The sequence below is a fragment of the Onychomys torridus genome, chromosome 8 (genome assembly GCF_903995425.1).
Source record: "Onychomys torridus chromosome 8, mOncTor1.1, whole genome shotgun sequence".
Classification (NCBI taxonomy): Eukaryota; Metazoa; Chordata; class Mammalia; order Rodentia; family Cricetidae; genus Onychomys; species Onychomys torridus.
In genome coordinates, this window is record NC_050450.1 from 72254679 (window position 1) to 72278680 (window position 24002).

The following is a 24002-nucleotide window of genomic DNA, read 5'->3' on the forward strand; positions in this document are numbered from 1 at the left end:
GTGAGACCCTGTCTTAAAAAGTACATAAGTCTAGTTTTATTTTTGCATGTTTTACAGTATACAAAACACATGTCTTGAACAGACATTTCTTCACTAGAATTCCCATGGATATGCAAGGCAGTGAGCTACATACACCCAGACATTAATCTAAGATCACCTTAGTATTAGCCCTGTAGTGTATTGTTAATTATATTTCACATAATAATAATAATAATAATAAAATAAAAATAAAAATAAAAATAATAATAATAATAATAAAGATATACAAAGAAATAATATACTTGCTAAATAAGACAAAGCCAGAATTTCTGAGACTGCTGAGTCCTAGCTCAGGTGATAGATGCAGAGGTGAAGGTGAACTCTTAGTCCCTCCTCAAGCTCACTCTCAGAGCCCTTCCCCAGGGCATCACCTTGCTGCTGTGCACTTCAGTTAACTGTGGAAAGCTTGATTCCCTTACTAGGCAGAGAGCCTAGATGAGGGCAGGAACCTAAATTCTTGTGCTCTTACCACCAACCATAGTCCCTTATCCACACTGGATATAGAAGCAGGTAGATTTTTCTGGGTGGTGATGGGATTGAACCCAAACACCTCACACATGCTGAGCAAAAGCTCTCACACTGAGCTATCTCCCCCATACAGTAACAGACTTTTTCCTAGTCTTTGCTAAGAGGGAAGGGAGATGAGGAGGACTGGCCTACTTTAGAGAAAAAGTATAAAGCCTCAGGCAAAGATGACTAGTAAGCTGCCCACAAGTGATCTATTTGTTGTTACATCTTTGGTATTCACCAGAACACACAGATTTCATGATGCATAGGTGCTAAATGAATGAATGGAAACAAAATGTGGGCTGAGCTCTGGTCCCTCTCTGGACCCTGGACATAGGGAGGGTAGCACACCTAATAACACAAGGAAGGACTGACTATGAGCGCTAGCAATTAGGGAAGATCCAGGAGAGGTTCCTTCACTAAGAAGTCATGAAAAATGAGAAAGAGTTTAACTCCCTAAGCTTCAGATGCTTCATGAACAAAATATGCTTAATAACATATCTGCTGTCTAGTTCACAAAACAAAATGATCAGAGTGAGTGTTCCTAACACGTAACACTGGGGAGCTGGAGGACAGTTTTGTGGGTAAAGTGCTCTCTGTGCAGGCACAAGAGACCTGAGTTCATACCCTCTGCTCCTCGCATCTGTAACTCTAGCACTTCGGAGGCAGAGATAGCAGATCCTGGGGGCTTATTGGCCAGCCCAAAGTAGCTGAAACTACAACCTCCAGATTAAGTGAGAGACTTGGTCTCAAAAAATAATATGGAGTAAAAGACAGGAAGGCATTTGATAATAATCTCCAGTCACCACACACACAAGCATGCATGCACTAGCAGGGAGTGGTGGGTGTCAATCTTCAGCTAGCCACTCCCCTCAATACACATAGCCCCCTACATATGCATACACATTTTTAAACTTGCATTGTGTGCCCAGAAATCTGTAAAACCAGAAGGGAGAAATAATAGTAACATATACTTCTCCACAACTCAGGAAGAACAATTTTGGTGTTGCTGCATCCAAAGAAATGTAATAATGTAACCTCTAGGAATTGCTCAGGCATGAACCACTAAGCATCCTGCATTCCAAGGTATTTCAGGCCTAGAAGATGTGTACATGGACAAGAAACTGTCTCCGAGTCCCTGGTCATCAGGAAAGCAGCACAGCTTTACACTTTCTGAGGCTCTCTGCTGTTATGTTCCAGTGGTGGCCTCTCTTCTGAGCCCATGAGGACAGACCAATCAATATTAAACTCTTACCAATTTCCAAAGCCACAGTCCATTACAGCTTCTAAAAGGGCCATTTCTTCTTGAGCAGTCCAGCTGGGATCAAGAACAGGAAAGTCTGAGGTCTAAGGAGGAAAAATGATTTGGTTAAGAAAAGGGATAGGAATGACATATAGGAACCCCAATTGTGGTACATGGTTTAAAAAGACTACGCAAAATGTGGCAGTATAATCTCAATGACAGGCAGGCAGTGACTTCAGATTCAGTGAGAGACTGCTGCTCTTCCAGAGAACCCAGATTTGATTTCCAGCATGCACATGGCAGTTCTTTACAACCATCTGTAACTCAGTTCCAAGAAGTTGCTCACTCTTCTGGCCCCTGCGAGCAACGAACATATGTGGTACACAGACACACATGCAGGCAAACTACCCATACACATAATATATAAATAAATCTTAGGGGGGAAAAACTTGTGATGGAATAATAGAAATTACTTTATGAGGTAGCTGGTTTCAGTGCTCCCTCCTGATAAACTCAGAATCCTCTTTTAACATGGGCTGGACCTGTGACTTAAGCTTGGTAGTTTCTATTTTTGTATTAAGCCACCAAGTAAACAAGCTACTCTCCTTGCTGTAAAGACTGGTGGAGAGACTCTGTAAAGGGAGAGGCCTGGAGACAATGCAGAACAATCAAGTTCCTTGGTTAAGTGGTAGCTAGGAAGAGTCAAATGAAAACCTCCTTCTTAATGAGGTGCCACTTGGGATTCAGAACCCCACAATGGAGTCTGAGGACCAACTGCTCTGGGCTTCATCGGAATTCCTGAGGCACAGCAATTGTGGGAGATAATATAGCAGTCTCTACTTCAAACTGCAACTATGAAATAAAGTACTAAACACTATTTGCTTCTTCCATGTATGTCTGAAATTTTCTATGGTAAAAGTAAAACAAGAAAATAATACAAGCTTTTCCAATTCCACAGGCATTTACAATTTCTTATAACTTTCGTCTTATTAGCAAAATCACAGTACTAACAGGCAACACATTTTGATCTAAGCCGACCATATGAGCTTATGAGGTGAGAGTGAAATTTCAGAATCCATGCATATATTAAACTCATACCAAAAAAATGGGCTGGAGAGATGGCTCAGTGGTTAAAGAGTACCAACTGCTCTTCCAGAGGTCCTGAGTTCAATTCCCAGCAACCACATGGTGGCTCACAACCATCTGTAATGAGATCCGGCGCCTTCTTCTGGCTTGCAAGGACACATGCAGACAGAACATTGTATGTATAATAAATAAATAAACCTTTAAAAAAAAAGAAAAGAAAATGGTCCCCACAGGGAGTGGCACTATTAGGAGGTGTGGCCTTGTTGGAGGAAGTGTGTCACTGTGGGGGTGGGCTTTGAGGTCTCTTTTGCTCAAACTTCCCTTTGTGTGACTTTCAGTTGACTTTCTGCTGTCTTCTGGTCAAGATGTTGCCAGCACCACATCTGCCTGCAGGATACCATGCTCCCTGTATGATGATAATGGACTGAACCTCTAAAACTGTAAGTCACCCCAATTAAATGTTTTCTTTATAAGAGTTGCTATGGTCATGGTGTCTCTTCACAGCAGCAAAAACCTAAACTAAGACAACAAACAGGTCTGTTGTTTCTAAAACTGTTTCAGAATAGTGATTATTATCCCTCACCAATTTATAATAAAAACTTCCTACAGCCAGGCAGCGGTGGCACACGCCGTTTGGGAAGCAGAGGAAGGAGGATCTCTGTGAGTTCAAGGCCAGCCTGGTCTACAGAGCAAGTTCCAAGACAGGCTCCAAAGCTACACAGAGAAACCCTGTCTCGAAAAACAAAGCAAATAAACAAACAAAAAACCCTAAAACTTTCTGCACAACATAAGAACAACAGAAGGGTTTATAAAATAATATTCAACTTCAAGAAGAAGAAAAAAAAAGTCCCTCCCCCTTTCTTCTTGAAGTTCAACATTATTCAATCCTTGACCCAAACCTGGAAATCTATAGTTCTAAGAAGTTCCAGGTAATAAAGTCTGAGAATTACTGTCATAAAGGGTGTGGTACAGGAGCTGCCTTCTCTTACTCAAGGTCCTAAGAATTACAAGACAAAAATAGCTACAGAATTCAGAAATCTCTATTAATGCACCACCCACCACAGCATGAGTAACTCCCCAAAATATAGCACTATGAGATGAGAAAAGTACTGAAACCATGTAAAGTTATCAGATGCTTCGTGCTGAAAAGAATCAAGATTTTAGAAGCTTGGGGTGTAGACCAGCCAAAAGCTGGTCATCACTTCTATAGAAGGAAAGAATTGCTGGATTTGGCTAATAGAAGGTGGAGAGTATGAGTAGCCTCCAGAGGCTCCCTTGAGTTCACATCCCTGAAAGGTGATTGTATGGGAGGGGAACATGTGGGAAAGGATGATGTAGTAAGAATTAAGTGGACCTGGCTGAAGTGAAACCATGTTTTTAGCTTTACATAGAAGACAAAGTGATGCTCAGAATAGCTACAAAGAGCTCACAATCAGCCTTCCCACAGTGACTGAGCGTGACTACAAACTACCCAAGCTACATAATTATCTCGTAAGGGTTATTTTACCATCTCAAATGAATAAATTTGGATACTGGGGATATAAGCATGTGATCCAATCTCCTGCACCACAAAAACAATTAAAATAAAACAAATTACAAAATCTGAGTCTAGACATTCTTATGTGGATTTGGAAAAAGTGAGTCTATTTTCTGAAGATATAGTAACCTTGGTGAAGTGAACTCAAAGTCAAAGTTGTTCTGATCCTACTTTCCAGACCTCCATTCAACATGTGAAGAGGCCTGTCTTTAGTGCAGCCACGACAGGCTGCAGACTGACAACACTGGGACTAGGCTTTACCATTACAATATAGGAAAAACCACAAACTGTACCCCTCAGGGGACCAATCAAAAGTGAGACTAGATGCTCCAGAACATTAAGGATAGCTTATACAACTTGTATATAGACTGCAAATTTCCTTGCAGCAATGCCAGTACCAATCACTGTTTGACAAGACTTGTTACCTCATTCCTGCTCAATCAGGAAGGAGTTCAACCCCCATATGAATCCAGAATTCCCCTAACCCCTATCCTTTACTCCTTAAAAACCCAACCATAACTGAGCTCGATGCTCTCCCTGATCCAACAGCTGTGTAGGAATGGACAGGAAGCCCAAGCTCGAGCTTGCAATAAAGGCCCTTTACTTTGCATACAAACCTGGAATCCTGTTCTTTGGGAGTCTTTGGGGGACTCATGACTAATGTATAACACTTGCAACTGGCAAAAGGGGGAACGTTTTGGTTATTGTTCCACTTAGTGAATATGAGACTTAAAAGAAAATGTGGTAATTTATGGGAGGTGTAGGTGGGAAGACCCAGAATTTAAGGCCATCCTTGGCTACATAGCAAATTTGAGGCAGCCTGAGCTACAGGAGACTCTGTCTCAAAAAAACTAAAAGAAACTAAAGAACACCCAAAAACCTTCAAATTAAAAAAGAGACAGTAGACTGGAGAAATGGCCCAGTGATTAAGAGCACTTGCTGCTCTTCTAGAAGACCTGAGTTTCAGGGCTGGGGATTTAGCAGAGTGGTAGAGTGCTTGCCTAGCAAGCACAAGGCCCTGGGTTCGATCCTCAGCTTAAAAAAAAAATTAGGTTGGGGATTTAGCTCAGTGGTAGAGCGCTTGCCTAGCAACCACAAGGCCCTGGGATTGGTCCTCAGCTAGGGTTAAAAAAAAAAAAAAAAAAAAAAAAGGCAACTAGAAGACCTGAGTTTGGTTACCAGAACCCATGTCAAGTGCCTTAAAACTGTAACTCCAGCTCTGAATGACTGCATGCCTCTGGCCTCAGTTGACACCTGAACTCACATGTACCTATCCATATGCAAGCACACACATCTACACATAATTAAAAACAAACAAAAAAGTTAGGCAGTGGTGACACACATCTTTAAACTCAGCTCTGTGGAGGCAGAGTTAGGCTGATTTCTGTGAGTTTGAGGCCAGTCTGGTCTACAGAAGAGTGTTCTAGGGCAGCCAAGGCTACACAGAAAAACCCTGTCTCAAAATAAAACAAAAACAATATTACACATTTTTTAAAGGAGAGACTGAAAACTATAAGGAAAGGCAGCTAGTTATTATCCCAAAACTCTTATTAAGTTGCTTTTCTTTGACTAATTCATTATAGTCTAGAACATGACTCCCAGTATTATAGGTGCAAGAATACTAACAGGAATCAAAAAATGATCAAATTTATGTTGACTCACTCTTTCTAAATGCTTTTGTTTTATTTTGTTTGAAATAAGGTCTTGGGCTGGAGAGATGGCTCAGAGGTTAAGAGCACTACTTGCTCTTCCAAAGGTCCTGAGTTCAATTCCCAGCAACCACATGGTGGCTCACAACCATCTATCTGTAATGAGATCTGGTGCCCTCTTCTGGCCTGCAGGGATATGTGCAGACAGAACACTGTATACATAATAAATAAATAAATAAATCTTTAAAAAAAAAAAAAAAAAAAAAAAAAAAAGAAGGTCTTATGTATCCCTGGGTAGCCTCCAACTTACCATGTAGAAAATGATAAAGACCTTTGCCAGCTTCATTTCCCAAGTACTCCCAGGGATTTACCTGTGCCACTACACCAGGTTTTATGTGGAATTGAGAATAGAATGCTGGGGTCTACGTATGCTAGGCAAACTATCTACCAGCTGAGTTACACCCCTAGCTTGGAAGTCTTTTTTTTTTTCTCCTTGATACAGAGTCTCATTATATAGCCTTATCTGAGTTAGAGCTCGATATGTAGACCAGGCTGGCCTCAAACTCCTAGAGATCCACCTGCCTCAGCCTCCTGAGTGCTGGGATTAAAGGTGTGCACCAACAGGCCCACTTTCTTTCTGATCTTTTATGAAACACACATAAATGTGCTGTGAATTACATGACTGGCAGAATTCTAAACATATTCCACATTTCTCCCAAGATTCCTATCTACTATTCAATCAAGCACTAGGTACTGCAGATAGAATTAAAATTAAGCACTCTGCAGATGGAATTAAAACTACTAACAACTAGCAAAGTAGAGGAAAGGCCTGGTTTATCTAGGTGGGTCCAATGAAATCATATAAGTAAGTCCTTTAAAGTATTATAGGGGAGCTATAGAGACGGTTTAGTGGTTAAGAGCATTGACTATCTTCCAGAGGACATGGGTTCAAATCCCAGAATCCATATGGGTGGTTGACAACTGTCCAGGGGATTTGACACCCTCTTTTGGGAGCACCAGGCACCACATGGTACACAAACATATACACAGCCAAAACAGATAAAAGTAAGTTAAAACAAAAACAAAACCCTCTGAAAGGCAGAAGAAGGAGAGAAACTGCTTGAGCAGAACAAAGCAGTAGGTCAGAGGCTCAAGCACTTTCATCAACTGTCCTCAAGGATCCCAGTGTCACTGGCTTTGGAGATGGCAAAAGGTGGCCGGGAGCCAAAGCAGCCTCTAGAAGCAAAGAACAAACTAGCCAACAGCCAGCCAGGAAACAGAGGCACCCAGTCCTTCAATCTTCAGGCAGCCAATTCTGCCAATAACCTGAATGAACCCAGAAATAGAGTCTCCCCCAGGGTGTCAAGATAAAAGCTCAGGCTGGCCAAATACCTCCACTTCAGCCTCTCAAGACCTGCCATAAACCAGGAAGCCCATTGCTCTTCTGACTTGTTGAACTGTGTTGTCTTAAGCCTCTTAATTCTTGATAATTTATAACAGCAACTGGAGAAAACTAATACAGTGCCAAAAGATTAACCTACATTGTAGAATTATTACTGTAAGAAAAACTGTGCTAACTGTTGAAAACTTGCTTGAAGTACTATGAAAACAGACAAAACTTCTCCCCGCAAAGTGCTAGGGATCAAATCCAAAGCTTGGTACACACTAGGGGAGGGCTCTGCCACTGAGCTAGAACCCCAGCCTCCAGGCAAAACTGTTTTAACAAGGAACATATACCTGTCAAGACATTGGCTTATTGAACTCCTGGGCCAGCTGGGAGAGTGACACACTTTTTCTTTAAAGGTGGTAATGCCGGGTGGCAGAGTACTTGCCTAGCAAGTGCAAGGCCCTGGGTTTGATTCTCAGCTCAAAAAAAAAAAAAAAAAAAAGTGGTAATGCCATTACTCAAATCAGAGCCAAATCTTTTCTGGCCTAGTTAACTAGTTTGTCTCTTCAAATTCTCTTTATTTTATCTTGTTTGGTCTTCTTTTTTTTTTGGAGCTGAGGATCGAACCCAGGGCCTTGCACTTGCTAGACAAGCGCTCTACCACTGAGCTAAATCCCCAACCCCTGGTCTTTTTTTTTTTTTTAAATATTTATTTTATTTTTAATTATAGGGTGTGGGTGTGTCTGTGCATATATGAGTGAGGTACGTTGTGGGATATTTGTACACTGTCTGAAAATGTATTGCTGTGACTGGTGTAATAAAAAGCTAAATGGCCAACAGCTAGGCAGGAGGTATAGGTGGGACTTCCAGGCAGAGAGAGAACTCTGGGAAGAAGGGGCAGAGTGGCTACCAGACAGAGAAGAGATAGGCACAAGATGAAAGGAAGGTAAAAAGGCACGAGGGAAAAACGCAGATTAATGTAATGTAAATCTGAGTTATAAGAGATAATGGGACAAGCCTAAGCTAAGGCTAGCTTTCATAATTAGTAAGTCTCCATGTCGTTATCTGGGGTTGGCGGAGGCAAAGAAAGTCTGTCTACAGAGGTATCTGTGGAGTGCAGAAGAAGGCATCCGTTTCCTCGGAGCTGCAGATATCGGGAGTTGTGCATTGCCCAACATCAGTGCTGGGAAATGAATTCCAGACCTCTGCAAGAACAGTTGATAGGCCATCTTTCCAGCCCTATTGCTTGTTTTCTGAAGCAGGGTATAGTAGTCTGAATGAAAATGGGCCTGCAAGTCTAAGATATCTGAATACTTGGTCCCTATTTGGTGGCTATTTGGGAAGGACTAGGAAGTATGGTGTTTATTGGGAGAGGTGTGTTACTGGGGACAGGAGTAAGGTTTCAGAAGTCTCCTGTCACCCCACCTCTGCTTCCTGTTTGTGGATCAGGATGTGAGCTCTCAGCTGCTGCTTCTGTGCCAGGCCTGCCTGCCTGCAGCTATGCTCCCCCAGTGATGGATCAACCCCTATTCTTCTGGAACTATGAGCCCCAAATAAATCCTGTCTTGTATAACTTGCCTTGGTCACAGTGTTTCATCACAGCAATAGAAAAGTAAAGTTACTTCCCAAACAGCCACCAAATGGGGATGAAGCACTCAAATGCCTGAGACGTGGACCATTCTCATGTAAACCACCACACAGGGTCTCACACTTCAAGTCTCAGCAACCCTCCTGTTTAAGCGGGACGACAGGCGTGAGCCACCATGCTGCTGTCAGTCATCTTCACATTGTATGTTGTCTTAGGTTTTCTAGTGCTGTGAAGAGACACCATGGCAACGCTTGTGAAGGAAACATCTAATTGAGGGGCGGCTCAGAGTTTCAGAGGTTCAGTCCATTAACATCATGATGGGGAGCATGGCGGCGTGCAGGGAGACGTGGTGCTGGAGCTGAGAGTGCTGCATCTTCCAGGTGACAGGAAGTCGACTGCGACACTCAGTGGCATCCTGAGCACAGGAACCCCCACAATGACACACTTCCTCCAACAAGGTCACACCCACTCCAACAAAGCCATGCCTCCTAATAGAGCCATTCCCTGAGATTATGGGGACTAATTACATTCAAACTACCACATATGTATATACATATATAAGCTATTTCTGTTTTGTTTTGTTTTTGTTTTTGAAGACAGGGTGTCTCCATGTAGTTTTGGTGCCTGTCCTGGACGTCACCGTGTAGACCAGGCTGGTCTCGAACTCAGAGACCCACCTGGCTCTGCTTCCCGAGTGTTGGGATTAAAGACATGCGTCACTGCTGCCCAACATGCTAAGCTAATTTTATATTTAAATATCTTAATAGGTTACAAAGAACTAAAAAGCCTACTAGATAATTATCAAATTCAGAAGAGAACAAGAACAGAGACACATGGAATAAAATTAGTTCTCAGTCTAAATACTTGAAAAAGGAGTAAAAGTTTCTATCAGCATCATCATTACCATTATTTCGTAAGTATGATCACTCTGATGTTTCTTGTACTCAAATCCTCTTGTGAAACACTGTGAAGAAAAGAAGTTAAATTACCAAAAGCTACATTAAAATTTTTTTTTCCTTGGGGCTTGGGATGAGGCTCAGTTGGTAGAGTGCTTGCCACACACACACAAAGGAGGGGACTCAACGCCAGCATCTGAGGAGCTAGGAGGATCAAGAGTTCAAGGTCATCCTCACTCAGCTACACAGCCAGTTCAAGGCAAGCTAGGCTACATGAGACCCCATCTTTAAAAAAACAAAATGAAAGCCAGGCTTAGAGGTTGGGGATTTAGCTCAGTAGTAGAGCCCTTGCCTAGCAAGCAAAAGGCCCTGGATTCGGTCCTCAGCCTCGGGGGAGGAGGGAGAGCCAGGCTTAGTAGCTCACACCTTTATGAAGCAGAGGCAGGTGAATCTCTGCAAGTTCGAGGCCAGTTTGGTCTACTTAGTTCCAGGAGAACGAAAGACCCTGTCTCAAAATACCAAAAATAATAAACTAAAATAAAAAAACAAGACAAAAGATGAGGTGAGGGTGCTCTACTTATTCTTTTTCTTTTTTCTTTTTAAGGCGGGGTCTCATGTAGTTCAGGTTAGTCTTAATCTCCCTATGTAGTCTATGTAGTCCAGGCTGGCCTCAAACTCTTGATCTTCCTGTCTCTCCACTTCTAAAGCTCTGAAATTATAGGCATTCACTACCACTCCCAGGCTAGGGTGCTCTAGTGTTATGAGCTGTAGGTTGTTGGGGTCGTCTCTTGTTTTGGGTATACTGAGAAGAATTTTGCTATGTAGCCCAGGCTGTCTTCATCTTCCTTCATCCTCCCAAAATGCACCCCATGCCCTGTATATAATCTTGTAACTCAAGGTGTATCCCGACTTTCATCAGCCACGTTTTACCTTTTAACACATCTAAAACTGGAAATGCTGTATATGTGCGCATGTGTGTGCTCGTGGGTTTGTGGGTGCACTCGCCAATGCATGCCCTCATGGAGGCCATCACTGGGAGTCTTCCTCTATTGCTCTCCCTTTTATTTTTTGAGACAGGGTCTCTCACTGAATCTAGAGTTTGTCATTTCAGCTAGTCTGGCTGGTTAACAAGTCCCCAGGCTCCCCCTATTTCCACTCCCTCCCCAGTATGGGGTTACAGGCAAATGCTACCATGCCCAGGTTTTACCTGGATACTCAGGTCCTCATACTTGCACAGCACAACAAACACTTTACCCACTGAGCCTTCTCTGCCAATCCTGGAATACTTCTTATAATCAAGTGTCTTATATTGGGTAAGACCTCATATTCCCAACAAGCAAATTATTTAGGTTTTCTTTGGCTGAGCTTCATCCGTAAAATGGAGATATTTATTTATTCATTTCATAGCACGATAGTGATGACTTAGGGGATGATTCAAGTGAAGTATTCAAATACTCCCTGGCACACTTATAACCAGTATTACTCCTAATATAACCCACAAAATAGTTTGTTCCCTTGTCATCTCTACAAAGACCATTCTAACAAGCTAATAAACGGAGATCAAAAGGAACAACCTGGCAGTTCTGATTCCTGTAATCTAAATACTTTAAATTTATTGGGAAATGTGGTAAGCATGAGGTTGAGACGCTCTGTGGAACAGTTTACTGTCTGTCTCATCCATCTGCTACTTCCGAAGTTCCTGGGAAAGTGTAAAAGAGAGGACCACTCGAAGGAAGAGAGCTCATGCAGTGTTGTCCTAAGCTACCTCAAGTTACTGCATCCACAAAACAGACCAGGAGAGACACCCTCTCCTCAGGGAGTTACCTGCAAACACAGGAAGAAAGGAGGAGGCCCACACTCCGCACACTTAATGTAAGGTTCCATGAGGTAGGAGGAGCAGCCTCTGCAAGGGGGCTTATCAGATGGATCATCTAAAACAGAGAAAACAAACAAGTTTACAACTCCTCCTGCACACCACTAAGTGCAAATGGCTGAAGACAGTGGCTGTGCTGACAAACACATGCAGGTGGGACAAGCTGACTCTACACATAAACAAGAACCACTCCCCTTTCTATTCCATGACAGTGTTCCTTCCTCCAGGGCACCACTGCTTCAAACATGGAGGCAGAGGGCGCCTGCAGAAAACTTAACAGAACTTCTAAAGTTTTACAAAGCCCACTTTGCCACAAGGAAAAGAAAAATGGGCACATTCCCTACACAGCCCACATATACATGGCAACCCAGACAAAATGCTAACAATTGCCCCAGCGCACAAGCAGTCACTGTCCTGTTCTTCCAACTTCTCTGCAAGTCTGAATTTTTCCTCAAGTCGGGGGAATCCCGATTTGGGACTTACGCTTTTTCCCCAGGAAAACACAAACATTGCAGACCTGCTCTTGTTCTGGTGAAAACAGTGGGCCTCTGAATTATGAAGGCAAAGGGTACAATATAAACCTCCCAATGCTCTAAAACTGTAGGTGTGTGTATGGTCCAAGTTGCCCCAAATCCTGTCTCCCTGAAGTCAGGGCAACTGACCACTCTCAGTGATTACCCACAGGAAAGTGGGACAAAGGCCCTGGAAAGGAGATGGAGGAACTGACACTGTTTAGTCTGGGGCAGGATCTCTCATATTATCTAATAGCATTTTCCTCCCTAAAGCTAAAAAACACCCTGTAAGGCACCATTCCTTCCTCTGATAGCGATTTGCTTTGAAATGTAGACACGAAGGAAAATGACAGAATAAAGAAATGTACTCCCCTGCCGGGCAGTGGTAGAGCACACCTTTAATCCCAGCACTTGGGAGACAAAGGCAGGTAGATCTCTGTGAGTTCCAGGCTAGCCTTGTCTGCAGAGTGAGTTCCAGGACAGCCAGGCCTACACAAAGAAATCCTATCTCAAAAAATTCAAAAACAAACAAAAACTATTTCCATAAGTTTTTTCCTTTGTTTTTGAGACAGGATCTCATGTAGCCCAGGCTGGTCTCCAACTATGATGACCTTCAATTGCTGATCTTCCTGCTTCTGCCTCCAAAGTGGAGGGATTACAAGCATTCACCATTCATCTACCACTTCTGGTGAAAAAAATAAAATATAAGATGCTGGATGTCATTCTTAAAAAAAAAAAAAATTACACGGCCGATCTGTGGCACACGCCTTTAATCCCAGCACTCAGGAGGCAGAGGCAGGTGGATCTCTGTGAGTTTGAGGCCAGCCTGGGCTGCCAAGTGAGTTCCAGGAAAGGCGCAAAGCTACACAGAGAAACCCTGTCTTGAAAAACCAAATAACCAACCAACCAACCAACCAACCAACCAACCAAAGTGTGTTTGAATGTGTGTGTGATATGTGCATGTGAGTGCAGGTGCCTGTGGAGGCCATGTCAGGTCCCAGAGCTGGAGTTACAGGCAGTGGCGGGCCACCTGCTGTGCTTGTTGGAAACTAAACTCCAGCCCCCTGCAAGTGCAGAACACCTTAAGTGACAAGCCATCTCTCCAGCCCCAGGGCCAATCTTTACCAAACCACTATGTCCTGAACTCTGGCTGGGTTTCGATTTTTAAGAGACAGGCTCTCCGTTGTCAAGGCTAGTAGTCCTGGATTCCTAGGCCCAAGTCATCGCCAGAGATCCTCTCTAATTTTTTGTCTTTCATCTTATTATTTATTATTTGTGTGAGTGCACATGTGCAACAGCGTTGGGAGATCAGAGGAAACTTTGGGGAGTCAGTTTTCTTCTTGTACCATGTGTTAACCAGAGACTGAACTAAGGTCCTCAGGCTTGAGCCATCTTGCTGATTCTTTCCTAACCCTTTTTTTTTTTTTTTCTCGAGACAGAGTTTCTCTGTGTAACTTTTGTGCCTTTCCTGGGACTCACTTTGTAGACCAGGCTGGCCTTGAACTCACAGAGATCCGCCTGCCTCTGCCTCCGAGTGCTGGGATTAAAGGCGTGCGCCACCACCGCCCGGCTCCTAACCTTTTTAACAGTTCACTGTATCAATTAACTAACCCAATAGTGCTCCACTGCCTCCTAAGTAGACATTTTGGGAGGAAAAAAAAAGGCAGGTTTTTGTTGCGATAATGATGCACTAGTAACATTTTTCAGACAATAACTGGGATTCTAGACATTCTGAAGTACTCAAGATACTCCTTCCTATACAGGGAAACAAGTCCTTAGCAACTTTCAATTATCTCATTGAAAATTCAAGCAGGGGCTGGAGAGATGGCTCAGAGGTTAAGAGCACCGACTGATCTTCCAGAGGTCCTGAGTTCAATTCCCAGCAACCACATGGTGGCTCACAACCATCTGTAATGATATCTGGCGCCCTCTTCTGTATACATAATAAATAAATTTTAAAAAAAAAAAAAGAAAGAAAGAAAATTCAAGCAAATAGAAAAATACACCTCCTGATTTCTGTATCACATGTAAAAAAAATATTTGTGTTTTTGGTAGTGTATTGTTGATCTGACCCAGGACCCTGTACACGCTAGTCAAGCAGGTGTGCAGCGGGAACCACTGAGCTAGTCCTAGCCCCAACTAAAATATTTTTTGACAGTTAGGTGTGGTGGTACCTGCCTTTAATCCCAGCATTCAGGAGACAAGCAGGCAGATCTTTGAGATCCACACCAGCTAGAGCTACTTAGTGAGTGCCTGTCTCAAAGAAAAGTTTTGACAGTTTAAATACATCTGGATACTCTAGTATACAAGTATACACAGTTCAAGAGGCTGCATTCTGTTTTGTTCAGAGCCTGCCCAGGCATTACTACGACTTATGGCATTTCTCCATCACTAGCTGTCAGAATCACCCCGCATTTCTAACGGTCAGATGCAGTGAGTCAACCTATGGGTCTAAGCAGCTGACTGCTGAGGTCATCGTGTCTCTTGCTGCTTTTACGTCCTGCCCCCCCCTTCCACCCTCACTTTTTTTGAGACAAGGTTTTACTCTGTAACTCAGGCTGTTCTCTGAACTAGAGTTAATCCTCCAGCCTCAGCATCCCAAATGCTGGGATCACAAACATGTGCCATCACATCTGGCTGTAATCATGTCTTAAAAACATACTGATAGACTTGCTCTTTTACTATAAATTATATTATTTCATCAAAAATTACTCCTTTTACTATGGAATTATTTTTATTTTTGAAAACATGTATCTACGTATTCCATTTCCAATTAGTAAGAGACTTGAAAAATATAAAAAGAAATAATTGGGTCTAAAAGGTTGAGAACTAATCAAACCAGTTGCTGAATAGTGGCCATGTATGCACTGATGACATTAACAGTTTGTTACTTTATCAGTATCTTTGATAGGTATAACATTTCACATTTCTCCCTCTCTATGTATTTTCCTAAAACTAAAATTATTGAGTACCCAGAGGATAGATCCAGATTTTGAAGATCTATTTATTTTGATTACATTTATTTATCCACCTTTTGTGTATATATGTGGGCAAGAATGAATTATATAACATGAACACATTTGTGTTACATAACTCACAACCACCTGTAATTCCTCTGCCAGGCCTCCATGGGTACCCACACTCATGTGTACATACCAATACACACATAATTAAAAACAAGAAAAATTAATGAAATAAGTTTTACAATGTGACCAAATCAATAAAAACACTGTAAATGGGCTGGAGAGAAGGCTCTGTGGTTCAGAATACACCATGCTCTTGCAGAGGACTGAGGTTTGGTTCTCACCACCCACACTGGTTGGCTCACAACAGCCTGTCCCATCAATGCCAGGGGATCTTGACACCTTCTTCTAGCCTCCTCGGGTACCTGTATTCATACACACACACACACACACACACACACACACACACACACACACACATAATTAAAAATTAAATATATCTTAGTGCTGGAGAAGTGGCTCAGCAGTTAATAGCACTGGCTGTTATTCCAGAGGACCAGGGGTCAATTCCCAACATCCATATGGCAACTCACAACCATCTGTAACTCCCTCTTTTGGCCTCTGAGGTATCAGGCATGCACGTGGTACACAGACATATATGCAGGCAAAACACCCATATACATAAAATAAAAAATAAAAACAAGTCTAAAAAACATAAACAAAGCTGGGTAGAAGGTTCAGTGCTTAAGAGTGTGTACTGCTCTTGCAGAAGACTTAGGTTATGTGCCCAGTACCCACACATCTGTAACTCCAGTTCAGGGTGATCCCAAACCCTTTTCTGGCTTTCATGGGCTCCTGTAAACACATAGTCCACACAGACTCACAGAGGTGAACAGACACATAAATAAGTCTTTACAAAACAAAAACTAAAAACAGAGTTGAAAAAGCAAGTAAACTGAAAGTATTTGCACACTCATGAGAGGAAAAAGTCTGAAATTCTTTTTTTTTTATTTTTATTTTATTTTATGTGTATGGGTGTTTCAGCTGCATGAATGTCTGTACACCATACAGATGTAGTGCTTGTAGAGGCCAGAAGGTGTCAGACCCCCTGGGACTGGAGTTACAGACAGTTGTGAGCCCTCATGTGGTTGCTGGTGATCAAACTCAGGTGTTCTGGAAGACCAGTCAATGACCTTAACCACTGAGCATCTCTCCAGCACCTGAAATTCTTTTTTTTTTTTTTTTTTTTTTTGAGACAGGGTTTCTCTGTGTGTAGCCCTGGCTGTCCTGCAGCTTGCTCTGTGTCGTTACAACACACTCTAACAATTGTGTGTTAAAAGATGGAAGTAAACCTGGCAGTGGTGGTACATGCCTTCAATCTTAGCACTCGGAAGGCAGAGGCAGGAGGATCTCTTTGAGTTCCAAGACAGCCAACAAGGTTACACAGAGAAACTCCATCTCAAAAACCAAAAAAAAAAAAAAAAAAAAAAAAAATCCAAAAGGTGGGAGTAGTTTCAGTCTATATTGGAGCACTGTTAAACTGAAAATGTAGAACTAGATGTGTCCAAAGAGTCTACTTTTCTAAATAAATGTAGGGAAAATGCAGAATGCCTTTAAGAAAATGACAAAGAAACAAAAAATACTTTTCTGTTTCTTACTGGGACACTAATGAACATCTAGTTTGCATCACCTAATTTTGTGATTTCTATTTCTTCAAAATCCAATGACAGTACATGTCTGAACTCTCAGGACTTGGAAAAACTAAGTAGTTCAAGGTCCTCCTTAGCTACAAAGCCAGTTCCAGGCCAGTCTAAGCTACATGAAACCCTGAGCTCAGAAATAAAAGATGTACAGATCAATCACATGGTGGCTGGTCCACTTGGCCTAGTTTTATTCTAAGACTTGGAGTGATAGATAACTTTTGTGTCCGGTTCAGTAGGCAACCAATAGGTACTGGCTGATTTGCCTTGAAGGAGACATTCACACTTCCTTCAGGCACTATCATTCCACTTCAGAGGTGTTGCTTCCACGATCAACTTCTACTTTAGCTGGCTGTTCATCTTCACTGAGACTCATCCCATGGTACTTACTGCTAAAGGAACCCAAACGGTCCATGCTCTGACAGACAGTGACTCCCGCTTGGTCTTCCTTGATACGGAGCTTCCTCAAGACTTCAGAAGCGGCCAAAAATGAATGAATGATGGCCTACAAACAAAGACAAGAGCCACATGGATCAGAAAACCATTCAAAGGCCTATTAGAAGCAGCACCTTGAACCCTGTCACACAGGGGTTTGTGATGCTGGGGGACCTGCTCTTCCTCGACGAACCTGATTTCCCTCTGTAAAAGGGGTATGACGTAACAAGCTCAACTGCGGAGTAGTGAGCATTAAATGTACACACTCAAGGGCTGGGGACTTAGCTCAGCGGTAGAGCGCATGCCTAGCCAGCGCAAGGCCCTGGGTTCGATCCTCAGCTCAAAAAAAAAAAAAGTACACTCAAATATCCATACAGTGTAGCCTGGCACACGGGTCTACATATCTCTTTTGGTTTTTGCTTTTGAAGCACTCACTATGGTAGTCCAGGCTGGAATCCACCTGGAGCTCCTACTTCCTTAGCTCCGGGGTCAAGGATCACAAGTATGCCCCACCACAACCAGCAAATGCTATCAATTTCTAAAAAACAACTTTTGGCTCTCTCTGCCAAGTATCCATTCTCTTTGGCCAGATTTACTTTGGTAAACTGACACAGCAATGGTGGGGTGGCCAGACCTCCATGGTCACAGAATTTAAAGTACGTCTGTCCTCCTTACAAAATCTGGAACCTGCTGGTGTGGTGGTATATATCTTTAATCCCAGCACCCAGGAGGCAGAAGAAAACAGGTCTCTGTGAGTTCAAGTTCAAGGCCAGCCTGGTCTACACACTGAGTTCCGGGACAACCAGTGTTACATAGTGAGACTCTGTCTCAAAAAATAAATTTTAATCTGAGTATTAACTGGAGACCAAGAAATCCTACGCAGGCCAGGCCAGGCGGTGGTGCAGGCCTTTCATCCCAGCACTTGGGAGGCAGACGCAGGCAGATCTCTGAGTTCGAGTCTCTACAAAAAGTTCCAGGACAGCCAGGCCTGTTACACAGAGAAACCCAGTTTTGAAAAAAAAAAAATAATAATAATATAATAATTTTTTGAGACAGGTTTTCTCTGTGTAGCTCTGGTTGTTCTGTCTAGACCAGGCTGGCCTTGAACTCATTGATCTACTTGCCTCTGCCTCCCGAGTACTGGGATTAAAGGCGTGCACTACCACCACACGGAAGAAAAATGAATAACAAAGGAATAGTATACACCCAGGAATAAAATAAACTAATATTTGAATAGTATCACTGTATATGGACTATCTCTTGGAATCCCAACAATCTCCAGGAACAAGCTGGTTTTTTCCAAGGAAAGGAAGCGCTAAAGATTGGGGCATTAGCACAATGTTTTTACAGGCTGGTGAACAGCAGGGCCCTATCAATAGAAGCTTACACCGTAAAGGATGCTAGAACACGCTCTGACAAACACGTCACAAAGCACAATGCTGCAGAAAGCAAAAATCTTTCTTCCTTTCCTTTCTTAAAAGCCCACTCGGTGATACTAACATCCTTGAGAGCCGGGCTACATTCAAATTAATTACTAAAGGGGGCAGGCCCCGGGAGTTGCGGGCTTGGCAGCTGTGCAGACAGCATCCTTACAGCTGTATGGCCTTGGGCAAGTCACTGTACCCGGGCCTCGGCTCGCAAACGCTGCTGACCACAGGCTCGCCGAGACCCACGTGGAGGTTCAGCGGGTCAGGTGGGCCGGGGCGGCGCTGCACCGCCCAGCCGGGAACACCCAGGTGCCGCACGGCCCGCAGCCCAGGAGCGGGGGGGGGGGGGGGGGGGGGGGGGGGCTCGGGACCGGTCGGGCCGCACCCGCCTCCCCCGCCGCGTGGCCCCGCCGCGGCAGCCCGCCCCTCGTGACCCCGCGTGCCCTCGCTCTCGCGGCCGGGCCCGGCCCGCTCCTCACCTCGCCAGGTCTTGCACCTCCGCGCCCAAGAGCCTCCCGCGGCGCGCGCCGGCCAGGTCCTCTGCGTGCGCGGCCCCGGCCTGCGTGCGCGGCCCTGAATCACGTGCGCGGCCCCGGACCACGCCGTCGCGAGCACGCAGCGTCTGCCCCGCCTCCACCCGGGCCGCGGGCGGGTCCCGGTGGCGCTGCCCCGGGATGGGGAGAGTGGTTGTACTCGCTCGCCCACAAGCTCTGGAGTCTCACCTGCTCTCACTTTTCCCGTCGCCACAGGCGTCCCGGTGCCGTGCCTCGGCTGGCTCAGTCTGGATTTTCTCCTAACAATCCCACTCCAGTCCTGTTGCAAACGAGGAAACTGAGGCTGCCCAGGCACTGGGCCGGAGGACGGCGAGCCCTGGCCGCGCCACGCCACTTATGGATTACCCAGACTGAATGCCTGGAGGGGTGAAGAGGGTCCTTTTCATTCTGATGCTCCCGGGACGTCGAAATTGCCTTCTCTGGAAAGACCCATCCCCTCCCTGGGCTTCAGATGCCCACATGGAAGTGCAGTGATGATGTGGTGGTCCACTCTGATGTCAATCTTGAGGGCTAGGTATGTCCCAACATCTCTTATTACTACTAGTAGAGATTGTTATAAGAGCTTCCATTTGTGGAGTCCTTCCTTACTGCATGCCAGGCATTGTACAAAGCGGATTACACATACGGGCTCGCTTAGAACAACTTTCTGAGGAAGGCACTGTTCCTATCCCCAAGGTCCAGCTGAGGAAATGTAGGCACTGGAATATATGCTATAACTTAGGAGCGCATTGCTGCCAAGTGTTGGGGAAGGGATTCCAGCCATGGTTGATCTGACTATAATGCTGTATATCTATTTAAAAATCTGTCTCATAGATTTACCCAACTTCTGTTGGAATTCATTTATACACTGCCTATGTGGTGTCTTTATTCGTTTTTTTTTTTTTGGTATACAATAATATAAATAATATAAGCCCATTGTTAGAACAACAACAACAAAAATCTCCACTGGGCATAGTTAGTGGCACACATCTGTGATCACAACATTTGGGAGAGTGCAGGACAATTGCCGTGAGTTTGAGGTCAGTCTAGGCTACAGAGTAAGAGATCTGTCTCGGAGAGAGAGAGGGAGAGAGAGAGAAAGCATTAAAATTCACATGTGAAAATCACCCCACCATGCTAGATAAACAGTTTTTTTTTTTTTAATATATTCCCTTCCATACACTTTCCTATTTATTGTATCAATGTTAGAGCATTGTATCAATGTTTACATTTACTGAATCCTCAAATCAATTCATTCATTTGGCAAATACACAATGAGCAGTCACTGTGCTGGGTGCTGAGAATTTGGTAGTGAGCAAATCATATTCTCCTGCTCATAAGGTTCATGTATTATATATATGTAAATAATAAAAGATAAGTATATTATATATATAATAAATATTAAAAGGTGGCTCATAATGTGGTTTTATGGGAAATGAATTGAGACCAAGGGATAGCAGTGATATGGAGATTTTCTTTTAGTCGAGTAGGGAAGAAAGGCCTCTTAGCAGACACGGCACACAAGCAGACATCCGATTATTTAATGAGAAAAGAAGCTAAGTGGATTACTAGAAAGAACTGTAGATGAGAGACAGCAAGTACAGTGGCCCCGGTATGTGGATTTGATTGGCATGGAAAAGAAGCAGCGTGGCCAGACTGGCTGGAACAGAGCTGATTACAGAAATACGATGGAAGCATAGCCAGGACCCAGATCATGTGTCATTTGGTAGATTTCACTGGGATGTGATAGAATTCCATGAAGGGTTGAGATCAATGTTCTTAAGAAAAGCATAGCGACTCATGCCTGTAACCCTACCATACAGGAGGCCAACCTAGGAAACATAAAATTCCAGTCCAGTCTGGTGTATAAGACCCTGGCTCAAAAAAAAAAAAAAAAAAAAAAAAAAAAAGATAAATTAAAATGTCCAAGGGGGATGAAAATTATAAATTAAAATGAACTGGGCAGTGGTGGTACATGCCATTAATCCCAGCACTTAGGAGGCAGAGACAGGTGGATCTTTGTGAGTTTGAGGCCAGCCTGGTCTACGGAGTGAAGTCCAGGAAAGGTGCAAAGCTACACAGAGAAACCCTGTCTCAAAAAGACCAAATAAATAAATAAATAAACAAACAATTAAATAATTAAAATGTATCCAAGGGTATACAACAAAGTATGATGACATGTATGTGAGAAAAATGACATAATGAAACCCATTATGTATGTATAGGCTAACTTTAAAATTAATGCAATAAGAATGAAAATGTTCAGGTTTGGAGAGATGGCTCAGAGGTTAAAAGCACTGGCTGTTCTTCCAGAGGTCCTGAGTTCAAGTCCCAGCAACCATATGGTGGCTCACAATCATCTCTAGTGGCATATAAAGACAGACAGGAAGATAGAGCACTCATACCTAAAATAAATAAATAAACCTTTTTTAGAAAAGAAAAAGAACTAAAGTGTTCAGGGACTGGTGGGATGGATCTGGGAAGTGTTTGAGTTTGATCCTCAGTACTCATATAAACCCCTAGATGAGGTGATGTGTGCCTGTAGCCCCAGCACTGGGAAGGAGACAGGAGGATCCCTGGGGCATGTTGGTCAGACAGCCTGGGTAACTTCAGGTTCATTGAGACATACTCTCAAAAAACAGAATGAAGGGGCTGCTGCACAAACACGTGGACCTGAGTTCAGATCACCAGTACTTCACTCACTAGTCACCCCAGCACTGGGGAGAGTTGAGACAGACACATTCCTAGACCTCATTGGCCAGCTAGCCTTGTCAAATTGGTGAGTTTCAGGAGAGACCCTGCCTCGAAAAATAAGGTGGAGCCTGGCAGCAGTGGCGTACACCTTTAATCCCAGTACTTGGGAGGTAGAGCCAGGCAGATCTCTGTGAGTTGGAGGCCAGCCAGCCTGGTCTACAGAGTGAGATCCAGGACAGGCACCAAAACTACACATAAAAAACCCTGTCTCAAAAGAACAAAAAAACAAACAAACAAAAATTTTAAAACAAATAAATAAGGTGGAGAGCAATTGAGAAAGACACCCAACATCAACCTCTGGCCTTCATATGTAAAGGTACATGGGCAGATCTCTCTCTCTCTCTCTCTCTCTCTCTCTCTCTCTCTCACACACACACACACACACACACACACACACACACACACACACACAAACTCTCCAACACACCCCCACCAACCCCGGCCAAAATAAAATTTCCAGTGAAAGGAGGCTAACACTGATGGAAGCAGTGCTTCTCTTGATTTCTTCCTTAAGCAGCGGAGTGTTGGCGGCTTTGCAAGACCACCAGAAGAGAAGGGGAGAGTCTAATCGAAGGAAGACTGACTGGGAGGAGAAACGAAGTTTTGTTTGGGGTCTGTGTGGGGGCATTCTAACTGGAAATGACAATGGAAGTCTGCTGCTCAGTGGAGAGAGCTCAGGGCTCAGCTCAGGGCTCAAATTGTATACCAAGTAGAATTGTTTCTTTGTCTGTGTTTTCCTCAGCTTGAGAACAGACTGTCTTTTCTCTTTGTAACCTCAGTGTCCAGAAAGGTAGGAGCAGCTGATAGTGGTGAAATGAATAAAGACAAAGGTATGGCCAGAGATAGTGGCACACACCTTGAATCCGGCACTCGGGAGTCAAGCATGGGAGGATTGCGACAAGTTGAGGCCAGCTTGGTCCATATCACAGCTTCCAGGCCAGTCAAGGGTTACATAGGGAATGCCTGTCTTAAAAACTGAAACAAGAAAGGCAAAAGGCACAGGTAAAGTTACTAAGATAAAATGTGTGAGATTTGCAAAGAAGACCTGGAACTGGAGTGGTTCAGGCTCAGTGGTTAAGAGGACTTGGCTCACAGCCACCTGTGACTCCAGTTTTAAGGGACCAATGCCTTTGGTCTCCATGGGTACCAGGCATGCAAATGATACACATACATGCAGGCAAAAACACTTACACACATAAAATAAATCTAAAAACTTTTAAAAAATAAAATGAAAAATAAATGTACTCTATACTTTTACTGGATGTTCGAGCAGCTGAACATGACTTACACGCACAGTGACCATAATTCCTGAATTGATCAGGCGATTCCTGGTTTATTCCTGTGTTTGTTACCTAGTTATTAATATTGCCTTTACTCACTAAGATGTGCCTTGCTTAGTACAACAAATCTGTACATCATTCTTTGTAGAAGGCCCTTCCAAATCTCTCTCCTTTTCTCTTTCTTTTGGTGTTCTGTTTGGGTGCTGGGGATCAAAACCAAGGCAAGCACTCTGCCTCTCAGCTCCGCTTAACCTGTGACAAACTTCTTTGCTCATCAACTTGTAGTCAGTTCCCAAGTGCCATGGAAGGACCGCCTGGCTTCCTTTGCCAAGGGAGGGCTTCTCTTCAGCTTGGCTCCCTCTTCTCCAGAACTCTTCTCCTGACCCTTGAAAACTCTGAGTTCCCAGCATACCCTGTGTTTAACTTCAGAACAAAGATGTGCCTTGTTCCCTCTCACCATCTCTATAGAGAAATCTGGAAATAAAACGGACACACAGTAATTTTACAAATTTACTGCCCTCTGTTTTTAAACCTTAACCTTCAGGACCGGCGTAGCACATTCTCTAAGGCCTTCATTCTCGACTAAGCAAAGA

General features: G+C 43.6%; 2 protein-coding genes across 4 annotated transcripts in view; one reads left to right on the forward strand and one right to left on the reverse strand.

The window, feature by feature from the left end:
* Positions 1-19404, reverse strand: part of Tada2a (transcriptional adaptor 2A) — a 46613-nt gene extending 27209 nt beyond the window's left edge. Inside the window, exons 1-5 of the mRNA XM_036195676.1 lie at positions 19322-19404; positions 17371-17485; positions 11757-11863; positions 9941-10000; positions 1802-1893 (exon numbers count right to left, since the gene is read on the reverse strand). Coding sequence (XP_036051569.1) covers positions 1802-1893; positions 9941-10000; positions 11757-11863; positions 17371-17395 — 284 coding nt within the window. The 5' untranslated portion in view covers positions 17396-17485; positions 19322-19404. The remainder of the gene's footprint in view (positions 1-1801; positions 1894-9940; positions 10001-11756; positions 11864-17370; positions 17486-19321) is intronic.
* Positions 19405-19474: 70 nt separating this feature from the next.
* Positions 19475-24002, forward strand: part of Acaca (acetyl-CoA carboxylase alpha) — a 273401-nt gene continuing 268873 nt past the window's right edge. For 2 of the 3 annotated variants that reach the window (XM_036195670.1, XM_036195671.1), the window contains exon 1: positions 19475-19910. In XM_036195670.1, coding sequence (XP_036051563.1) covers positions 19870-19910 — 41 coding nt within the window. In that variant the 5' untranslated portion in view covers positions 19475-19869. The remainder of the gene's footprint in view (positions 19911-24002) is intronic. The other variant, XM_036195674.1, reaches the window with a different exon arrangement.